This window comes from Gopherus flavomarginatus, chromosome 1 (assembly GCF_025201925.1).
Source record: "Gopherus flavomarginatus isolate rGopFla2 chromosome 1, rGopFla2.mat.asm, whole genome shotgun sequence".
Lineage (NCBI taxonomy): Eukaryota > Metazoa > Chordata > Testudines > Testudinidae > Gopherus > Gopherus flavomarginatus.
In genome coordinates, this window is record NC_066617.1 from 369,615,374 (window position 1) to 369,637,071 (window position 21,698).

At 46.2% G+C, this 21,698-nt stretch overlaps 1 protein-coding gene across 1 annotated transcript; it reads left to right on the forward strand.

Annotated features, from left to right (window-relative positions):
• Positions 1-19,661: 19,661 nt before the first annotated feature.
• On the forward strand, positions 19,662-20,597 carry LOC127058298 (olfactory receptor 51G2-like). Its single transcript, XM_050968096.1, has one exon. It carries the CDS (start codon positions 19,662-19,664, stop codon positions 20,595-20,597), a length of 936 nt encoding a protein of 311 aa, XP_050824053.1.
• The last annotated feature ends 1,101 nt before the right edge of the window (positions 20,598-21,698 follow it).

Genomic DNA, 21,698 nt, shown 5'->3' on the forward strand with positions numbered 1-21,698 from the left:
GCTAGGCTGTGAAAAGAAGGTAAACAAGCCCTCTGGTTTGTGAAAAAATACTGTGGCCGTCCAGTTCATTTGGAAGGCCTTTGCTACAACCAAATATAATGTATCAGCTTTACTATTAATTTTAATTTTAATTTTAATTTTAATTATTATTATTTGTGAATGCTTCATCATATTGTGGAACAAATTCCATAATTCCAGCAAGTTTCCACAGTTTGCAGGCTTCTCTCTCATCCTGTCCTTGCATGGCTAATCCATGCTTAGCCAGGGAAAGACGTACATTGGTGATCTTGCATCATAGACTCTGTTTTCATCTTTCACCCTCTTGTGAAAATTTGACAACTTTGCTACTATATAGACCACTTCTTTGGCTGTTTGAAAAAATGCCACTTTTCAGAGCAGTGTTTTTCGATGGCAGAGGGTATGTGTTTCTGAAGCTTTTTTCCTGTGTTTTTCTAGTCTCTTTCTTAATGTTCAGTGAATGAAGAGTCTAAATCAGGCCTGCACAACATATGGCCCTGTCATAAACACATAGTTAAGGGTTAATGTCTCTTTTACCTGTAAAGAGTTACAAGCAGTGAACCTGGACCACCTGACCAGAGGACCAATCAGAAAACAAGATACTTTCAAATCTCGGTGGAGGGAAGTCTTTGTTTTGTGTTGTTTGTTTGTCTGTTGTTTTCTCTGGTTTCTGAGAGTGACCAGACATACCTACATGCTCTCTAATTTTCTGTTCAAATAGTAAGTACCAGTAGAAGGCTGTTTAGTCTTTTTGATTGTTTTCTTTATTTGCAAATGTGTATTTTGCTGGAAGGATTTTAATTTGTATTTGTGCTGGGGGAAAGGCTTCTCTCTAGTGTCTATAAGCTGAAAGACCCTGTAACATTTACCATCTAAATTACAGAGACAACTTTTTTTTTCTTTTATTAAAAACTTTTCTTTTTTAAAACCTGATGGATTTTTTCCCCCTTGTTGAGGCTCAAGGGAATTGAGTCTGTACTCACCAGGGAATTGGTGGGAGACAGGGAGAGAGAAGGGAGGGGGAAAGGTGGAATGTCCTCTGTTTTAGATTCATAGAGCTTAAATCTGTATTACCTCTTGGGGAGGGGAAAAGAGGAGGGTGGGAAGGTGCATCTCTCTTTGCTTTAAGATTCAAGGAGTTGAATCACAGTGATCTTCCAGGGTAACCCAGGGAGGGAAAGCCTGGGAGAGGCAACAGTGGGGGAAAGAGTTTACTTTCCTAGTGCTAAGATCCAGGGGGTCTGGGTCTTAGTGTCCCCAGGGAAGATTTTGGGTGAACCAGAGTGTACCAGGCACTCCAAGTCCTGGTTGGTGGCAACACTACAGGTTCTAAGCTGGTAATTGAGCTTAGAGGAATTCATGCTGGTACCCCATCTTTTGGACTCTAAGGTTCAGAGTGGGGATTTATACCATGACAGGACCGCAGGCCGCATGCGGCCCACGGAGGCTCACTGTGCGGCCGTGGGGGGATTCTAAACCTCGCACACATGGGAAACACTGTGCTCGCTCACCATCACAGCCAAAGTAGCAGGACTGGCGTGGGTGGCGCTTCGTGGGGCAGCTCCCGGTGGTGCACCTGCCTGCAGGCAGGAGCCAGCAGTGCCAGTGGTTGAGTTCTGCCCAATCACACCTGCGGGGGCGGGACTTTCAGACCTCACCGCTGCAGGATGCCCAGAACCCTTTGAATCCCATCCACTGCTGAGATTTAAAGGGCTTAGGGCTCCCCACCACTGGGGGGAGCCCTGAGCCCTTTGAGTCCCCACCGCGGTTCTGGCGGATGGGCTGGGGCTGGGTTTTAAAGGGATCCCAGGTGGCTGCGGCCAGCCCAGAGTCCTTTGAATCCCCACGGCGGCTGAGATTTAAAGGGTTCAGGGCTCCCAGCAGCTGCGGGCAGCCCAGAGCCCTTTGAATCCTGGCTGCGACTGAGATTTAAAGGGCTCAGTTCTTCCTGCGGCTGCAGCCATCCCAGAGCCTTTTGAATCCCGGCCGCGGATGAGATTTAAAGGGCTCACTGCTTCCCGTGACTCCGGCCAGCCCAGAGCCCTTTGAATCCCAGCCATGACTCCCAGGGCCAGGCTGGGGCTGGGATTTAAAGGGCGCAGGGCTCCCCAAGGCTGCAAGGTAATTATGAAAAGTACAAATGTTTTCTTTCAACGGAACAGGTGTTCTTAATTTTTCCCATGATTCATAAAAAAAATTTAAAAAATTGTTTGTTTTAATTGAAAAATTCTTAATAAAGTATCACCCTCCTTCAACCCCCAACCTTCCTTTTTGGCCCACAGCTGTTTTGGTGTGGCAGCGCTGGGGAAGGAGGGCTTGTTTCCGCAGGACCGGGCTGCGCTGGGGGGGGTGTTTCTGCGGGACTGGGGGATTTCTGCCCTCAGCTTTTTTCTTTGGAGTAACGTGGCCCTCACCACTTTACGAGTTGTGCAGGCCTGGTCTAAATAGTCCTGAACTACTTATATCTCCACAGAGGGCTGTTGACCTCCTCCTCATGCTGTGCTGCCCAGTGCAGCAGTCCGGGAGCTGACCTTGTTCGTGAAAACAGAGGCAAAAAAAAACTAATTGAGTATATTAGATTTTTCCATATCCTCTGGCACTAGGTTGCCTCTCCCAATCTGCTTTCTTAATGCAAGGTATTGATGAACACCTAGAAGAGATTCAGCCGCCAAATATATATCCACTTTAGACTCACAAAGGGATACGGGCAAATACCTTTGATGCCAGAATCCTGGGAGAAGAAAGCTTTTCACACCCTTTGGCTTTCATCAGTTCAAGATCACATCATTTGGCCTATACGGAGTGGCATTGACTTTTCAGAGGCTAATGGATGGGATATTACAATTGCATGGATGGTATGCAGCCTGTAAGCTGATACAATCTATTAAAAATGTGTTTTGGTCCCATATCTTGTCAGAATTGCCACACACAGTGCAGTTGGCAGTACATTGCAGTTTCAATACTCAGATTCCCTTAATAGTTTGAGCCCTTATTATCGGCCAATCATTCTCCACTCTCAGGGGAGGCTCTCAAGCTGAGTGCTCCATGGTCTATTTTCTGTTCTTCCCTCTGCTCACAGAGCTGAGGGAATTGTCTGGGAGTCCTGGGTAATGGGAGAGTCCGCAGGGACTGTTCAGTTGAATGATAAAGGTCACTGTCTGGCATGCCGAGTGTCAGGTATGTGAGATTCGTATACTGAGTAGCACACTCCGTTGAACAGGATTTGGTAAGTTACTTGTTTCTGCATTAAAATTAGTGTTAAGAGCTCAGGAAAAGTTCCAGGTTCAAGTCAGGGACCATCTGGGCAGGAATTAACCTGCACAGTGACTTGAAATGTTTAGTAGTGTCAGAAACAGGAATGGATTTATCTGTTAAAATTGGAACTACAGATGTATTGGAAATAGTTTAGACAAATATTTGTTTTTAAGGACAATTCCTTCTGTATTACTGTGTCCTGCTATCTGTTGCAATAGCTTCCTTTTTTCAGTTTATGTGGGATAATCTCAGATTCGATCAAGTTTTCAAAATTAGTCATTTCACTGTCCTATTGGTAACTACGGCAAAGTCTCTGCAGTGTGTATCTGTCCTCACTGGGTCACTCCAGATTGACACTGGCCTTCTGTAGAAAAAAATAGGAATGCAACATTTACATGTGGGGATCTTTCAGCACCCTAACAAAATAGCATTCTCTTTAGCAGGACTCAAAGCTGTGATTTTCCCAGCTAGGAGCTGAAAGTTAATCACTAACTGTGGCAATCTTGATCTCATTGAGATCAATTGCAAAACTCCCAAGAAGGCCTGGAGATCACCCTAAATCTCCCTATTTTACACTTGAACTGGAATCATACTGTGACCTCTAAGGAAGGGTGAGCTCATTTGGACCAAAGAGGAACTGACAGCAGAGTTCCAAAAATTTCAGACTACGAGGTGCATGGGTTCAGATCAACAAGGATAAAAAAATGTTTAGGGCGGAAAAGGAATCTGCTCTCTCTGTGCCCCTGCATCTCTGGCTCGACAAGCCCAAAAAGCAGTAAAAATGAAAGCATGCTTCAGTTTTAGAGGAAATTGCGCAGTGTTAGAAATCTAACCTTGGGGAGGTTCAGGAACGCACAGTATGTGGAGAGCAGTGGGGACATGCAGTATCCAGAGCACAGTGGCTCCAAGTTCTAAAACAGGGTAAAATCGGGAATGAACATCTTGCCTAATGCACAGACCAAAGTGGCATCAGAAGTCCTCCTAGGACCTGGGGGGAAGAGGGATGTCTCAGACTGTAGTGTGGTGTAGACCACATTGTGCCAGATAGTGTCTGACACCATCCCCCACCTCGCCCATCCCTCCTCCCTTGAGCAGCCCCAATATAGCCTCATGGTAACATCAGCAATTGCTGACATGGAAAAACAGCCTAAGGAAGGGGTGTCTGGCTTTCTAGCAGGCTGCAATATGTTAAAGCTTTTTGTTGTTTTGAGGAAGAGTTACTGACACAGGCTATTTTTAGTATCCACATCCTCTCTACCTCCACCGTGTGTGTCCCTCTCTCCTTCCATGCACAAGCTATGCAGCTGTTGTATTCCCTTCACTCCAGGAAAGGCAATTCAGCTGATCTCCCCCTTTATCCACTGCAGGCAGGCACTGAGTTTAACCACTTCGGAGGAGGTGTTGCTGTGAGCTGCTGCTGTGGGATCTGGCACCTGTGTGAGGGGTATCACTGTGTGGCAGAGCTGGAAGTTCTTTGGATGGGGGGCCTACATGGCCAAAGAGCCAGTACTGGGGGTTATGGAGGCAGGGAGTGGGGTGTACATGGACAGGTGGGCATCACTTGGCGTTGTGGAGCAGGCAGGCAGTGTACTTTGATAAGCAGGGAGTGCAGGGATTTCTGGGGACAGGCATGGGGTGTACATGGACTGGAGGATAAACACTTGGGGTTTTGGTGGCAGAGTAGCACGTACACGGACAGGAAATCAGCGCTGGGGGTTGTGGGGCAGGTAGGCAAGTGTACACAGAGAAGCAGGCCGTGCTGGAGGTTGTGGAGGTAAGGAGGGAGTTGTACAAAGAGAAGGAGGCAGAGCTGAGGGTTGTGGAGATACACAGGGAGTCTACAGGGACAGGCAATCTTCCCTTTTTCCCGGGTGCAGGCAGACTGAGTTTAACTTAGTCTGAGGAGATGTTTCTGTGAGCTGCCCCTGTGAGGTCTTGCTCCTGTTTTTGGTTTTGGGTGAGAGGCAGCTCTGTGTGGCAGGGCTGGAAGTTGTGGGGGGTTGGAGACCTAAATGGACAAGTAGCCAGCATTGGGAGTTACAGAGGAAGGAAGCGGGGTGCACGTGGGCAGGTGGGCAGTGCTGAGGGTAGTGGAGGCAAGCAGAGTGTGTGCACAGAGAATCCGGAAGCACTGAGGGTTATGGGGACAGGCAGCGGGAATACAGGACAGACATGCAGAGCTGAGTGTGTTGGGGACAGGGAGCGGGATGTACATACCAGGTGTGCAGCACTGCTGACATTAAATTTTTCTTTGTAATTGTTGGTCCAAGGCCAGCGCTGGGAACGTTCCTGGCCCTGAGTGCATTTGTGCTGGTCTCAGGGTCTCCTTGCCTGGCAAGCCACAGAGCTGCAGCCTGGGTGTCACAATGTTTACTCAGCTTTATTTCCAACTGTTGTTGTTGTTATGTAACTTCAGGTATTTCACCGGCAGAAAGAACTATCGATCTTTGTATGACACTGCACCCCCCATGTCTCATAGTGATATTATTATGATGTGATTCTAGCATATTTATGCCACATTTCATGTAAGATGTGTAAGTTGTAATTGGAAAAGCTATGATGTTCTGAATATGATTATCCTATTTGCATGCATGTATCATTTGTGTACCTGAAGTCATGAATATTGGCTACGTATCTGTTTTCAGTTGCAGTCACACCTTGGTAACGAATACTAGGCAAGATGCCTTCAGTCTAGGCAGCTGGTTGGGAAGGGGCTATTCAGGGAAATGTGCCAGTAGGGAAAACAAGAGGCCTTAGGAAGGTTTCTGGGAATGCTCTTGACAGCCTATAAGTTATAGATGCTGTGACTCCACAAGGGCTTGTGATTAGGCCACGTAGCTCACCCTTCCTTAGAGGTCACATTTTGGGGAGTTGGCTCCCAGAGCAGTTTGTGAGAAAGGTACAGAGCTTTGAAAGAAAGGGTTCCCGCTCTGTGCTATAGCTAAAATCAGGGAGTGACATCATCGTTGGCTCTTCACTCTCCACACAAGAGGACGGGAAACACCTGAGGAAATAAGCCGGACTGAGGGGAAGTGCTGCACCCCGGCCAAAGGGATTTCTAACCTGTGTGTGGAAACCTGAGAAACCCCAGTTTAATTCATAAACTCGTTTGGAGTTTTAATCTAAACTCAGGATGCCGTTAAGTGAAGCGTCTGGGGAGGGGGGAACATCGGTTTGATTACAAAAGTGAGGACTGTGCTCCCCACATTGAAGGAGAGGCAAACCAGGAAAGAAATTCATACTGGTTGGAGTGCAACGATGCTGGTTGTGGCGGGACCCAACTGAGAGTGCCAGTTCAGGACAAAGTGCTTAAAGCAGGGAAGTTACAGCCCAAGGCTGGTTTTTTTCCACCTCTAAGGGAAACCAAACCAGCCAGACAGAGATGACTTTGGTTTTGCCTTGTTGTCAATAGCTACTGAAGTGGTGCTCTGCTCTTATTCAATGATGATAACAGTTGGCTGCATGCATGTTCCCTCTGTGTGCTATCCCGGCTCTGTGCAGAGAGCTGATACAGCAAACCCAGAGAGAACCCCCAAAGATCACTGACTGTAGTAAGGTACAATGGAACCCGAGCCAGGTTTATTGTCAAACGAAGCACAGTAATAGTTTCCCGTAGACTCTACAAGGCATTCTAAGAATTTGTGTCCCCGACAATGGACCGGCTCAGTCAGTGGCGGGACTTTCCACTGCCCCCTAGGCCAGACAAAGATGCGCACTCCGGGACTTACTTTTATACAGTTACAGGACAGATTACTCACCCCTCCTGACGTATTGAGGTCCAGCCTCTTTGCTCATTAGAGTGCTGTCTCCCCCTTTGATCATGTTGTTTCAAACAGATAGAGCTATCCATCATGCTGTCCTTTTGATCCTGTCTTTAAGATGCACTTGCCTGTTCCTTGTTATATCTGTGGAGTATCCTGATGTCATCTTGGCGCAAGGTCCTCTTATTAGCACTTATATGTCGATGCACCTGCTTCTAACAACCCTCTTCTCGCCAACTTCTGTGAGCTGGGCCTGCCTCTGGCTCACAGGCCAGCTTTTGCTTAGCAATGCCTGGAAGTACTTTGGTTCAGGCTTCAGGCCTCAGACTGGGCCTCTGACATAAAAGTTTGTTTCAGGGCCTCCTCTTACTACATACCCCACTGGCTAACCACAAGTCACATAAGCAATTCCCTAAGACACTCCAGTTTCCTAGTATCACCACCAGTGCCACTCATTATGGGGATAAATGGTTATGAAAACCAATAACCCAGTAAAACAAAAAAAAGTTCTCTTGATCCCAAAGGACTAATCCCCAGACCCATGTCAATATACATATCAGATCTTACCCACAAATCACGCTGTTGCCAATCCTTTAGAATCTAAAATCTAAAGGTTTATTCATAAGAGGAAAAAAGATAGAGCTGAGAGCTCAAATTGGTTAAATGGAATCAGTTACATACAGTAATGGCAAAGTTCTTAGTTCAGGCTTGTAGCAGTGATGGAACAAACTACAGGTTAAAATCAAGTGTCTGGAGTAACCTTCGCAGCTGGGATGAGTCTTTCAGTCCTTGGTTCAAAGCTTCAGTGTAGCAAAGTTCCTCCAGAGGTAAGAAGCAGGACTGAAGACAAGATGGAGATGAGGCTTCAGCCTTTTATAGGCTTTTCCAGGTGTAAGAACACCTCTCTGTTCTTACTGTGGAAAATTACAGCAAAATGGAGCCTGCAGTCACATGGGCAAGTCCCTGCATACTTTGCTGAGTCACAAGGTGTATCTGCCTTCTCTCAATGGGTCAGTTGTGTAGCTGATGGTCCTTAATGGGCCATCAAGCAGGCTAGGCAGAGCTGACACCAACTTGTCTGGGATGTCTCCCAGAAGCACAGCATAAGATTGAAATACAGACAGTATAGAGCCAGTATAACTTCATAACTTCAACTATACAAATGATACACACCTATAGACAGGATAATCATAACCAGCAAACCATAACCTCTCCATAGAGCCCTTGTTGTGTATTTGGTTGTCATGGTTTTTGTTCCTATGGCAAATGAGTTAGATTATTAGGGGATAGCCCAGCCAGCTTCGGCCGGTTAGGGAGTTTTGTGTCTGTAAATAAATGGTAGTTTTGTTAGCTGTCTGCTGTCTGGCCTCAAATGATTTCTTCCTAAACCGGCTGTCCCCGAGGATATAACAAGTGGCGACGAGGGTGGGATTCCGGTGCTGCTCCAGTAACAGAAGGAAGTAGAAGTCAAGGTAAAGAACAAACAAACAAAAACTGCTTGTTTGCACTGACTGTGAAAGTGAAACTAAAAATCATGGCTACTCTGACCGGGCCACTGGAACCTTTTGATGAGAATATAGAGCAGTGGCATGTGTATACTGAGTGTTTTGAGCATTTTGTTATTGCAAATGACATTACAGAAGAGAAGAAGGTGCCAATATTCTTAAGCATTGTAGGAGCTAAAACGTACTCCCTGCTACGCAGCTTACTACACCCTGGTAAGCCTGAGACTAAATCTTACAGTGACATCGTGGAAATCCTGGGCTCCCATTTTTCCCCAAAACCCCACTGGTAATTGCTGAAAGATTTCGGTTCCACAAAAGAGACCAAAAAGAAGATGAAACAGTTGTATAATTTGTAGCAATTTTAAAAAAGCTAGCAGAACACTGTGAATTTAAAGAGATGTTAAATGATGCCCTGCATAACAGGTTAGTGTGTGGCCTGTGCAGTGAAGCTATACGGAAGCGCCTACTGACAGAGGATCAGCTTACATTACAGAAGGCTGTGGATATTGCTGACTCCATGGAACTGGCTACAAGGGAGGTGAAATATATCGGTGCATCCCCTAGGGTGCAAAAAGTGTCACAAGAACCTATCCACAAAACTGTGCAGAGTCAAGAATGTTACCGCTGTGGTAAGCCGGGTCACCAGACATCAGAATGCAGATGTAAGGACTGGGTGTGTTGACACTGTGGCAAAAAAGGACATATTGAGTGTGCCTGTAAACAAAAGAAAAAGAGGCCTGTGGTCTGGATGACAAAAAGAGGAACCCTGCATACCCTAGAGCAGACCTAGGATGATCAAGGTGACACCTCATCGCAAGAGGAAGTGCCACTGCATGTTTTGTCCTTGGCGGTGGGCTCACATGAATACTGGGTAACCTCGTTGTTGGACGGCAAACATATACACATGGAACTGGACACCGGTGCAGCCGTCTCGCTGGTCTCTGAGACTGGGTATAAAGAAAAGCTACAGCATCTTCCGCTTAAGGCAACAAAAACTGTTCTGAAGACGTATACGGGAGAAGCTGTGCCCATGATGTCAAGGTGGAGCTGAATGGACAGGCTGCTAAATTGCCATTGTTTGTGGTGAGAAGTAACTACCCAGCCTTAATGGGTAGGTCTTGGCTTGGGAATATTCAGCTGAACTGGGCAGAAGTGCACCGGATGACTAAAGAAGAAACTAGTCTAACCCCTATACTAAGGAAACATGCTGCTGTTTTTGGAGATGATTTGGGAAGTATGAAGGGAATCACTGTGACATTGAACATTAAACCTGACAGTCCACCAAAATATCTGAAAGCCCGAACTGTGCCATATGCCATCAGGCCAAAAGTTGAAGCAGACCTGGAACGCCTGGTCACCAATGGAGTCCGAATACCAGTTGCCCATAGCTCATGGACCACTCCTATCGTTCCAACAGTGAAAAAATATAACTCTTTCCGGATTTGCGGTGATTTTAAAGTCACTGTCAGCCCCGTGTTGTGTGCAGAGCAATACCTGCTTCCCCGATTCGATGACCTCTTCGCAGGCCTGGCTGGGGGACAAAAGTTCAGTAAGATTGATCTGAGTCAAGCATATTTACAGATGCACATCGATGAAAAGTCCCAAGAGCTGTTGACTATTGTGACTCATAAGGGGTTTTATCGATACTGTTGCCTACCCTTCGGAATAATGTCTGCTCCTGCCCTGTTCCAGAGGGCTATGGACCAGATCTTGTGTGGCTTGTCAGGAGTTCAGTGCTATCTGGATGATATCCTGGTCACTGGAAGGAATGAAGAGGATCACTTAAAGAATTTAGAGGCTACCCTACAAAGACTGGAAGAGTATGGTCTACGAGTTCACAAAGACAAATGTGAATTCTTCCAGCCCTCTGTTGAATATTTGGGACACATCATTGATGCTGCGGGTCTTCATAAGGCCCCTGCAAAAGTTAAAGCTATTGTGGAGGCTCCCCCACCTTGACATGTAAGCCAGCTGCCCTCGTTTCTAGGACTACTGAACTATTATGGAAAGTTCATCTCACAGTTAGCCACACTGCTAAAACCACTTCATGAGCTCCTGGGGCAGAACAAGGCCTGGAAGTGGACTGAAGCCTGTGATGTTACATTTAACAAAGCTAAGGATGCACTGCTAAATTCTAAAGTTCTAACGCACTTTGATCCATCCTTACTCCTACAATTGGCCTGCGATGCCTCCCCTTTTGGAGTGGGAGCAGTCGTGTCACACATTATGCCTTTGGGAGAAGAAAGACCTATTGCTTTTGCTTGACACACTCTAAGCAAAGCAGAAACTAACTATGCCCAAATCGAACATGAGGCATTAGGAATTGTTTTTTTAATTCGGAAGTTTCATCAGTACTTGTTTAGGCGAAAGTTTACTCTTCTCACAGACCATCGACCTGCGACGTCAATTTTCGGACCCTACACAGGCATTGCCCCATTAGCTGCTAGTCGTATGCAATGTTGGGCATTGTTACTTTCAGCACACACATATGAAATCAAATATCGGAAATCCTCTGTGCACGGCAATGCAGATGGCCTCTCAAGGTTGCCTTTGCCGGTCAAACATCAAGATAGTGCCCAAAAGGAAATCTTCTACTTTGAACAGGTAGAGAATATACCCATCACTGCTACTCCGATAAAGAAGGCAACTCGCATTGACCCAGTATTGTCCCAAGTTATGGACCTGGTGATGCATGGAAAATCTCGACAAACCTCTCTGTTTGTTGTGGAGGAGACGTGTCATTATTCCATCACCACTGAGATCACAGATGTTAGAACAGCTACATTCCGGTCACTGTGGAATAGTGCGCATGAAGGAAATTGAACAAAGCTATTTTTGGTGGCCTGGATTGGACAGTGCTATTGAAAAGAAGGCAAAAGCTTGTATGTCATGTCAGGGTGTGAGGAATGCACCCCAGTGGGCACCCCTACACCAATGAGACTGGCCTGAAAACCCGTTGCAACGTATTCACATTGACTTCGCTGGCCCCCTTGAAGGCAACATGTTCTTGGTGGCAGTAGATGCCCATTCTAAATGGCCAGAACTCTCTATAATACAGTCCACTACTGCAGAGTACTATCCAAAAACTACGGGGACTTTTTAGTCATTTCAGTCTGCCAGAACAACTTGTGAGAGACAATGGACCGCAGTTCGTCTCTCAGGAGTTTCAAAATTTCATGAAGGCAAATGGGATACACCACATCACGTCAGCACCATATCATCCATCCACCAACGGATTAGCTGAAAGATTGTGCAGAAAATGCAACACGCTTTGAAATCAGCAAGGGGACAACACTCCATTCAAAAGCATCTCGATACCTTGTTACTTTCCTACAGAAACACACCTCATGCTACGACCCAGGCATCCCCGGCCTTTCTAATGATGGGACGACAGCTGTGCACTTGCTTTGATCTGCTGAAACCTTCTGAACCCTGACAAATTGTGCAACATCAGAAGCAATATCAAGTCCTCAGACTGGCACCCAGTGCAAAAGACTGAACCTTTAGCCCGGGACAGCCAGTTTTGGCTCCGAAGTATACTTCCAGAGCTAAATGGGTCCCTGCTACTATCATCACTCAAACAGGACCTGTTTCCTACACAGTCCGGACTGCAGAGAATCTTACCTGGCGGCGACATGTAGATCAGCTGTTGCCAGGTCATGCCAGTCCTCAGGACACATCTGCAGTTGAGTGGTCTGACTTCATCTCTTCCGGTGAGACACCGAATCACCAATCACCTGTTCCTGACTGTTCTCCTCCATTACTGCCGGCAGCTGAGATACTCCTTTGCCCAGCACGAGCTGATACCACCTCCTCACCTGTTTATGCTGTGGACCCTGAGCCCATGGTGCTTACGGGTGCAACAACACCAGAAGTTTGCCGTAATCCACCTAGAGACAGAAGGCCTCTTCATTGGCTGGATCTTTAGCTAGGACGAACCCATGGTTATGGGGCAAAATAATCCCCAGGGTTTATCCGGGAATGGAGGCAGTCTACCCACCTTCTCTAGTCTAGTGTGTGTTTTATTTAGGGGATGTTCTTATTGAGGGGGAGGAATATGTTGTGTATTTGGTTGTCATGGTTTTTGTTCTCATGGCAACTGAGTTAGATTATTAGGGGATAGCCCAGCCAGCTTCGGCTAGTTAGGCAAGCTCTGTGTCTGTAAATAAATGGTAGTTTTATTAGCTGTCTGCTGTCTGGCCTCAAGTGATTTCTTCCTAAACCAGCTGCCCCCAGGGATATAACACCCCTTACACGACAACCTTTATACAATATTTGCTTAAAATAAATAACAGATGTCACAACAGAGATCTACACAGTTACAGATTATGTCAATAACATCACCCCGGGAAACTAGACAAAGGCTGGAGGAGGAGCTGCTGTGTGTCTGGGGTAGACTGCTGGAGGGAGTTTCAGTTTGGAGCTGGCTGGGGAAATGGAGAGAGGCCCAAGATGGACCTGACTGAGGGAGTCCTGTTGTCTTACCTAAGAGCTCTATATTAAACTCTGTTCCTGTCATCTAATAAACCTTCTGTTTTACTGGCTGACTGAGAGTCACGGTGAATGGCAGGAAGTGGCTGGTGCAGGGCCCTAACTCCCAAACACTCCATGACAACCAGTCATCTCCATAAGGAGTGATGCTGGTGGCAATAATGGGAAACTGGCTCTGACTGCCCCGCTCTAAGCATTTTGTCCCGAATTGATACTTTCAGTTATGTCCTGCCAGAGGCAGCACTGTTGCACCTGGATCCTGCAATCTCAGAGACACCCCACGTTCCCCACAGTTCTTCCTCTGCAGGGGGTGAGGTGCCTTCTGTCACACCTGCTCCCTTGGCTGAGGAGTAATCAGTGAATGTGTCTCACCAGTGAGAAATCTCACACACAAGGGGCAAATGCTAAGACAGGCACCTGTATGGCTTCTCTTGTTACATAAAGTGCCTCACCAAATGAAACAGGAAGTAACAGAGGTTCAAACCTGTATCCTTAAATACCAGGACCCTTGTGCCCTTCATGCCCATTCTGTGGAGCACAACATTATAACCCCCACACACACAGAGCCTCCAGCTCAGCCAAGGCTGTGTCAGTCAACCTCTGAGCTTCATGTGGGAGCCCCAGATCACCATGAGATTAATTAAAGATGAACATTATAACCCAGCATGACAATGTCTGTTTCCATGGGGGAAACTTCGCTCATTTCCAATGTAGGAGTGGCCTAGTGGATCAGACCTGTAGTCCATCTAGTCCAGTGTCCTCTCTCTGACAGTGACAGCCCCAGGTGCTGCAGAAGAAGGTGTAAGAAAACAGCAGTAGACTGATGGGGTGTGTGTGATTTGACCGCAATGATACTGTCACCCTAAAGCCTGACACTAAGAGATTGGCTTGTGCCCTGATCCACATGGGCATATAGATTTTCAAAATATTTATTTAGCTGTAAAACTGTAACTGAATTGATACTGAATAGTCTCACTATGTCCAAATTCTTTCTGATTCTTCCTTAATTCATGGCCTCAACTACTTGTCTGCCAGTCAGTATTGCAGAGGTATAGGGATTGAGGCAACGGCAACAAGAATTCAGAAGGACTCTTGGAAATTATCACACAGACAGAGTTTGAAAACATTGTGATAGTTGGAATTATATTTTTCCAATATGCATTAATTTGCTTTTGTCAACAAAAAAATGTGTTCTCCCAGTCACTAAGTTTTCTGAGATCCCTTTGTAACTCATCACAGTCTACTTTGGAGTTATGTATATTGAATAGTTTAATCTCATCTGCAAATTTTGCCACCTCATTGTTTACTCCATTTTCCAGATCATTTATGAATATGTGGAATCAGAGCACTCTCAATACAGCCCTCTGTGGGGGAGGGATAGCTTAGTGGTTTGACCATTAGCCTGCTAAATGCAGGGCTGTGAGTTCCCTACTTGAGGAGATCGTTTAGGGATCTGGGACAAAAATCTGTCTGGGGATTGGTCTTGCTTTGAGCAGCAGGTTGGGCTAAATGACCTCCTCAGGTCCCTTCCAACCCTAATATTCTATGACATCCTTAGCTACCTCTCTCAATTCTAAAAGTGGCCATTTATTCCTACTCTTTGCTTCCTCTCTTTTAACCAGTTACTGAGCCAGGAGAGAACCTTCCTTCTTACCCCATGACTGCTCACATTTCTTAAGAGCCTTTGTTGTGGGATCTTGTCTACTGCTTTTCTGAAAGTCCAAGTACACTATATGCCCTAGATCATCCTTGTGCACATTTGTTGACCAGCTCAATTAATTCTAATAGACTGATGAGACATAATTTCCCTTTGCAAAAGCCATGCTGATTCTTCCACAACAAATCATGTCCATTCATATGTCTGATAATTCTATTCTTTACTATAGTTTCAATCAGTTTGCCTTGTACTGAAGCTAGGATGACATGCCTGTAATTGCTGGAATCATCTCTGGAGCCTTTTTTAAATATCAGTATCATATTAGCTATTTGCCAGTCATCAGAAGCTGATTTAAGTGATAGTTAGTTGTTCTGCAGTTTTCATATTTGAGTTCCTTCAGAACTCTTGGGTGAATATCATCTGGTCCTAGTGACTTTTTTCTGTTTAATTTGTTAATTTCTTCTACAAACTCTGTGACAGGTTGTCCCTCCGGGGTGCAGTCTGGGGAACCACTGAGCCCCGTAACCAGTCAGCTGGGCTGGCCTCTCTCAGACTCGACTGCTGGCCTCTCCAGGCAGCATTGTTACCCAACACAGGAGCAGGTAACACCACACACCCAACTAAGCTACCTGAGTGTTTTATTCCGAAGACATTCAAGGACAAACACGAGACAACAGCCAGTTTCCCAGTTTCCCAGCCTTCCACCCTTGGTGGAGAATAAACCCAGATTTATACCATCTTGCACTGCACAGGGATCTGTTCCATGCAAACTCATTGATATAGGTCACTATCCACTCAACATGGGATAGATGGGCAATGGACTTTGTTTACAAAACTGAGATTATGGATCCCCAAGATAAATTGGAGGCTTTTCATCTGCTTCTTCCTCATAACATAAATGAAGGTTGCATAGACTGAGTGTCTGGCTGCACTATGGGTATGGAAAGGTTAAAACTTCCCAACCAGTCTATGGCTGGGGTATTGTGCCCATCAGCTACTCTAACCAACCTTCCCACCTCTGTGCAGCCCCCTCCACGCTGTACAAGACCCCTTCAACAGATCCCGTGGGCAGTGGCTACTGTGACAGGAAAAGGTAGCACATCTCTGATGAATCTGTGCTAGCCAGGAGCTGGAGAGGGTCCTAGAGCAGCTGTGGAGATCCAGAGATTATGGGTGTGTGGGAGAGTGTAGCTACCAGTGGATCGCTGAGATGTGTACCTAACTTTGGGGATTCCTGGATCCTGAGGCCTCCTGTTATGGTTTAGGGAGAATTGCATGACTTCAAGGTCATCAAGTCCAGACTCCTGTGATCATGGAAGAGCTAATTATTATCTAGACCATTCCTGGCAGGTGTCTGTCTAACCTGCTCTTAAAATTACAAGGATAGAGATTCTGCAACCTCCCTGGGCAATTTATTCCAGCACTTAAGCACCATAACAGAGAGGAAGTTTATATCATACTGGAATGATCCAAGAAAATTTCCAAGTAAGCAGCCTTGTAGAATCTCCCTTTCGTAGCTTGCACTCTGAGTGTGCTATGCAGGACAGGAGGCTGTCTGGGAGAAATCTGATCCTCTATTATTGATTATTATTATTTATTTCAACAAGATCACAGCTGTGACAGCATCATAGTTACTGCTCAGCAGCCCCAAGGTAGCCAGGTGACTAATCATGATGAGAAGCCCAGATTCCAGGAATAGAGCCTGCAGCAGGGCTTGCACTGCAGTCATGTTGGGTAGGATCACCACATGTCCTCTGTGATTTTGCCTTCTGCAGTTTACCATTTGCCATGAGGGGATTAAAGCTGGTGCACACTAAGCTAAGCAGCTGAGGTTCCCTGATGGCCAAGTGGCCCCCAAGGGAACGTTCAAACATGCTTCATAAAGGCAGTTGCCTCCCTGTCTGAACAGATACTGCCTGCTGCCTGTGCTACTTCTACACTGACTCCTTGTCCTTTTGGTTGAAGACCTCTGGTGTCAGCGGCTCCCCTTCTAGCAGGAATTGGGTACGTTGGCAGGTTTCACTATCTTTACAATGCAAATGAAGGGAAAAGGCTACAAGGTTTTTTTCCATTTGCAGATGTTCTGTGCAGCGGCAGAGGACTGAGCTGGGCTGTCGGGGTGACTCAGTGAAGGGCTGGTAGCACTGAAGAGCTTGGGAACCCCTCCCCTACACCTGCCCATGCTCCTCAGGGGTTCAGTGAAGCTGCACAGAAATCTGACATCCCAAGCGAGCTTGGAGTGTTAAAAAACTGCACTTTCCTGACTGAGGCTTTCTCCGTGGGTCCCATTTCTGGAGGTGCAGTGTGCTCTGGGCCCGATCCTGCCAGAGGCTTAATGACAAGAGACCACAGTTAATGGTTTATTTGGAATATCAGTTAATGGTTTATTTGCTCCTGGAAATTTAATTAGCAAATGTATTTTCAAAGGTTTTATTATTTGGGTGGATCAGTTATGAACTCTGGTATTCAGAGCTGCATTGCTCTTTGGTAACAGGTCAGACAGGGGATATTTCTGTTTCCTGAATGGCTCAGGGCTCTAGCATCTCTGCTCTGTAGACACCACTAAAAGTTACAGGACTAACTGCATCTCATCCCCCTCTCTGGTCTCTGAGTGCCAGATGTCAGGGAAGGTAACCTTCCCTCTCATGGGGTAGAATCTCGCAATCCTCCTACACTCAGGCTCTGTCCTGTGGTTCTTCCCTTTGGGAACTTGTGAGTGACTGGTGGTGAGATGCATGACCAGCCAGGCTTCTTAAACCAAACTACTCTGTACACATCTTTGACCCCAAACTCTCCCACTCTGACAAGGACCCAGGCAGGGCAAGGCCTTCAGACATCCCCAGAAGTGTCTGTGCCTGTCAGTCTGAAGAGCTACTCACAGCAGCTGACCCACCTCTGGACAGACTCCCAGCTCTGGCAAATCAAGCTGGAGCCCAGAAATAGGCTCCTCCCAGCTTGCAGCTCCCGTTCTGTCTTTCAACCTCCCTGAAGGGCTGACTGAGCGACAGGTTTTCTTGAGCTGTTCCTTCCCTATCTGCTTGTTTTCTAGCAGCCTGCTATGAACCCTACTGGTTTCTCGCAATATAGCCATAACATCAACATCCCAATAATTAACTCACTATAGCTCTACAGCAAACATCCCATGAAGTGGGTTTAACATGTACCTTCATTATGGCAGCTCAGTTACATGTCTGTCCCAGTGCCATTCCCGGGTGCTATGGATTTTATGAATACAGGAGAGAGGGAGGGGGAGAGAGAGAGAGAGAGAGTGCAATGGATTACTTTCCTGTAGGAAATGAAGTTCCATTTCCATGAATACTCCTTCATTTATCTTTGAATTCCACTTCCCGTAAACCCTCACCATGCCTGACTAACACATCTGGGGTATGTACTAGTGAGTGAGAGCTCAGGGAATGAATATTTTCTATATTGACCCCAATGCCTGTTACCGCTCTGGGTACAGGCTACAGGCTGACAGAACAGAACCTGAGGAGAACCACTCAGCTGTTAACCCAGGGACAGAGGAGCTACTAGACTTTTCTTTGCTGACAAGTGAGTGAAGGAGGGCTGAGACGCTGCGATCTTTTCAAGTTCTGAAGAAATCCCGATGACAGACACTTGCATGGGAAGAAGATGCAGGTTCTGTGAGGATAAAATGAGACCTGTAGGATGATTGAATTCCCTGGAGTCAGTCAACATTGGCGAAGCAAAGAATTTCAGCTTCTCTTGGAGGGATTCCTCTAGGTCAGAGTGGATCACTGGGAGTATTTGGTAGAGAAATGTAATAGGGCCTGGTTCTGGTCGAATTTATACAGGTTTATCTGGAGTGATGCACTTGAAGTCATTATTACTGAATTAAGAAACTGGGCTTAAGAATTTATCCCTGTACTGCAAAGAGACAGTTGCATAACATAGGACCTGAGGAGTGGAGAAAATAATATATATAAAAATTAGGCAAGGAAACCATGGATGGTGGTGAATCCTCACCTGGGCAGGCAAACCCCAAATCTCGCCCCTTCCAACGAAGGCCCAAACCCCTTCCATGACCCCCCAAGCCCCCATGGAGCCAAGCCAGCCCCACACCGCAGCAAGAGGCTGTGCCCCAGACCAGTGCCCCAGGCCTGGAGCACCCAAGTTCCCAAGCCTCCCTGCTCCCAGGATGTGGCCCAACCCCAGCCTTTCCGGACCTGGAGCACGGGGGCCAGGCAGCCATGTGGACCAAGCTGCCAGCATCAGCATCAGACAAAGAGCAGCCTGCCTTCCCTTGCCTTCCTTACCCTCCACCTGTGAAGGAAATACATTAACAAATGGCTTCAATGCAGGACAGATAAATACAATGACCTTTTTCACTATGCACTTGCCATGTGTTTATACACGTGTCACGGGTACAATGGACCACACTCCAAAATGGAGGGCCAGAAAGCTTGTCAGTGGAAAGGTCACAATTGTAAAATTGCACAGCACTCAAGTAGGCTGCCGAATTCCCAACCACAAGATATCAGTGGGCCCAAGAGCTGAAACAGGGACTGGATGTTTATATGAGTAAGCAAAAAATCCAATTCCAGTTGTGAGGACTTAACAGAAAAAACAGTAGAAGGGCTTTAAAACTGCCTAATTTATACTACAATATATGTCTAATTAGTGAGTCTTGGGGAGAAACTTTCCTTGGGAGCAGGTTATCTCATAGATGTCTATTTCAGGGCTTCTTTCACCTTCTTCTGAACCATCTGGTACTGGGCATAGGATACGAGGCTTGATGGACTACAGATCTGATCTAGTTTGGCACTGCCTATGTTCCTATCGATGGTGCATATCAAGGACCATGCTTTAGATTATCTTCCTTGACCTCCTGGGAATCTCTTGCAGTGAGATCAGAAAGATGTCTCATTAAATATCATCTAGTCTAGTGGTTTGTTTGTTTTTTTTCCTTTCAGGAAGGATATTTCAAAACTCCTCGGACCTGCCCAGTACATTATGTCAGCTGTCAATGATACCAAATTGAACTCAGCAGTATTTCTTCTCACTGGGATACCTGGGAAGCAAGACGTCCATCTCTGGATCTCTATCCCCTTCTGCTTAATGTATGTTATTTCGACAGTAGGAAATTCAGTCATTCTGTTCATTGTAAAAACAGATCCGAGCTTTCATGAGCCCATGTACATTTTCCTTTCCATGTTGGCCATCACAGACCTTGCCTTGTTGATATCCACCATGCCGACAACACTGGGTATATTCTTGTTTAACTCTAGGGAGATCAGTCTGGATGCTTGTTTTGCCCAGCTGTTCTTCATCCACTCACTTGCATTCATTGAATCATCAGTACTCCTGTTGATGGCCTTTGATCGATTCGTTGCTATCTGTAACCCACTGAGATACGCTTCTATCTTAACCCTGCCAAGAATTCAAAAGATGGGACTGGTGTTTGTGCTAAGAGGGGTGTCTTTAATATTCCCACTGCCCTTTCTCCTTAAACGGTTCCAATATTGTCGAGTCAATGTCCTCTCACATTGCTACTGCCTGCACCAGGATCTTGTTAAGATGGCTTGTACGGACATCACAATCAACTACATCTATGGCTTCTTTCTTACAGTCACAGTGTTGGGGTTGGATTCACTGTTCATCTTCCTTTCGTATGTGATGATCCTCAAAACAGTGCTGAAAATTACGTCCCATATGGAGTGCCTTAGGGCCCTGAACACATGTGTCTCTCACCTCTGTGCTGTCCTGCTCTTTTACACACCACAGCTTGGCTTGGGTCTGATACATGGATATTGGAAGACATCTCCTCCTTTGCTCAACCTTTTCCTGGGCTACATCTCTCTTTTTGTCCCACCACTTATGAACCCAATTGTGTACACTGTGAAAAGCCAACAACTTTCTGCGAGGATAATCAGGATGTTCTTCAAGTGAAGGGTCAGTACATCACTTAGCTCCAGCTCCAGTGACATGGGAGATGAAAAACATGGGCCACGAGCACCAATTCTATTCAGGACATTACATCCGAGAAGATGAGATCTAGTGAACTCCACTCTATAAAGAGAGGTTCAGACATGGTATAAGGCCTGGAAGAATGGGAGAGGGGCTGGTGAGGGAGGCTAGCACATTGGGGAAGGAGACCACTGCAGGTAGCAGCTTTTACAATGTGTCTGTGTTCATAGAGAGCCAGTGGACCAGTGTGATGTTTGCTTATAAAGAGCTGTATTGGTGCCTGCTCTGACCTTAGAATTCCTCTTGATAGAGTCAATAAAGAGAAGGGACGTGAATGTTGTTTCCCATTATACCTCACCTGTCACCATTCCGTCTCTGGTTAAACATGCATGAGCCAGGGAAATAGCTGAGAGGTGTTCTGAAGTTCCAGTCCTCACCCTTCCTGAGCACTCGGGATACTACGTGATCCATGAGCACAGCAACAGCTGTGTTTAAGAGCTATTTAAGGGACACAGTCACCCCCCTTTTCCTCTGCCCTCAACCAGGGGCATGTGACTGAATCGAGTCAGAGACATGATTAAAACAGGAGCCCAGGCACAGTCATTTAGGCAACTGCTCTTCCACTGATGACTGTGCACTGCAGACCTGATGAGTCCACCCCCATCTGAGTGTAATGTCACAGAGGCAGAGTAGTGCTGCATGTGTTATTAGGAAATGTGGAAACTTTTGTGAATGAGGGAACCTATACAGGAAGGATGGGCTCCACCTAAGCCAAAATGGAACCAGATCCCTGGCACTTAAGAGTGAGAAGGTCATAGAGGAATTTTTAAACTAAGGGTTTTGGGAAAGCTGACAGGTGCAGACAAGCACATCGTTTGGAGAGTGACAACCTTTAGAGAGGATAGACTAATGGAGATTCTCTATGTCTTAGTAAGGAGGAGAGGATGGAAGGTGATAAAATACAGGTAGGACCTGTTGAGAAACAATCAAATAAAAAAAATCCCATTCATGAACATCATGTAATGCAGAAAGCTAAATAATTAGATGGATAAACTAGAGTGCCTCATATTAAATGAGGGTATT

Excerpts from the sequence above, each read along its gene's own strand:
- LOC127058298 (XM_050968096.1), top strand. The coding sequence starts at position 19,662 with ATGTCAGCTGTCAATGATACCAAATTGAACTCAGCAGTATTTCTTCTC.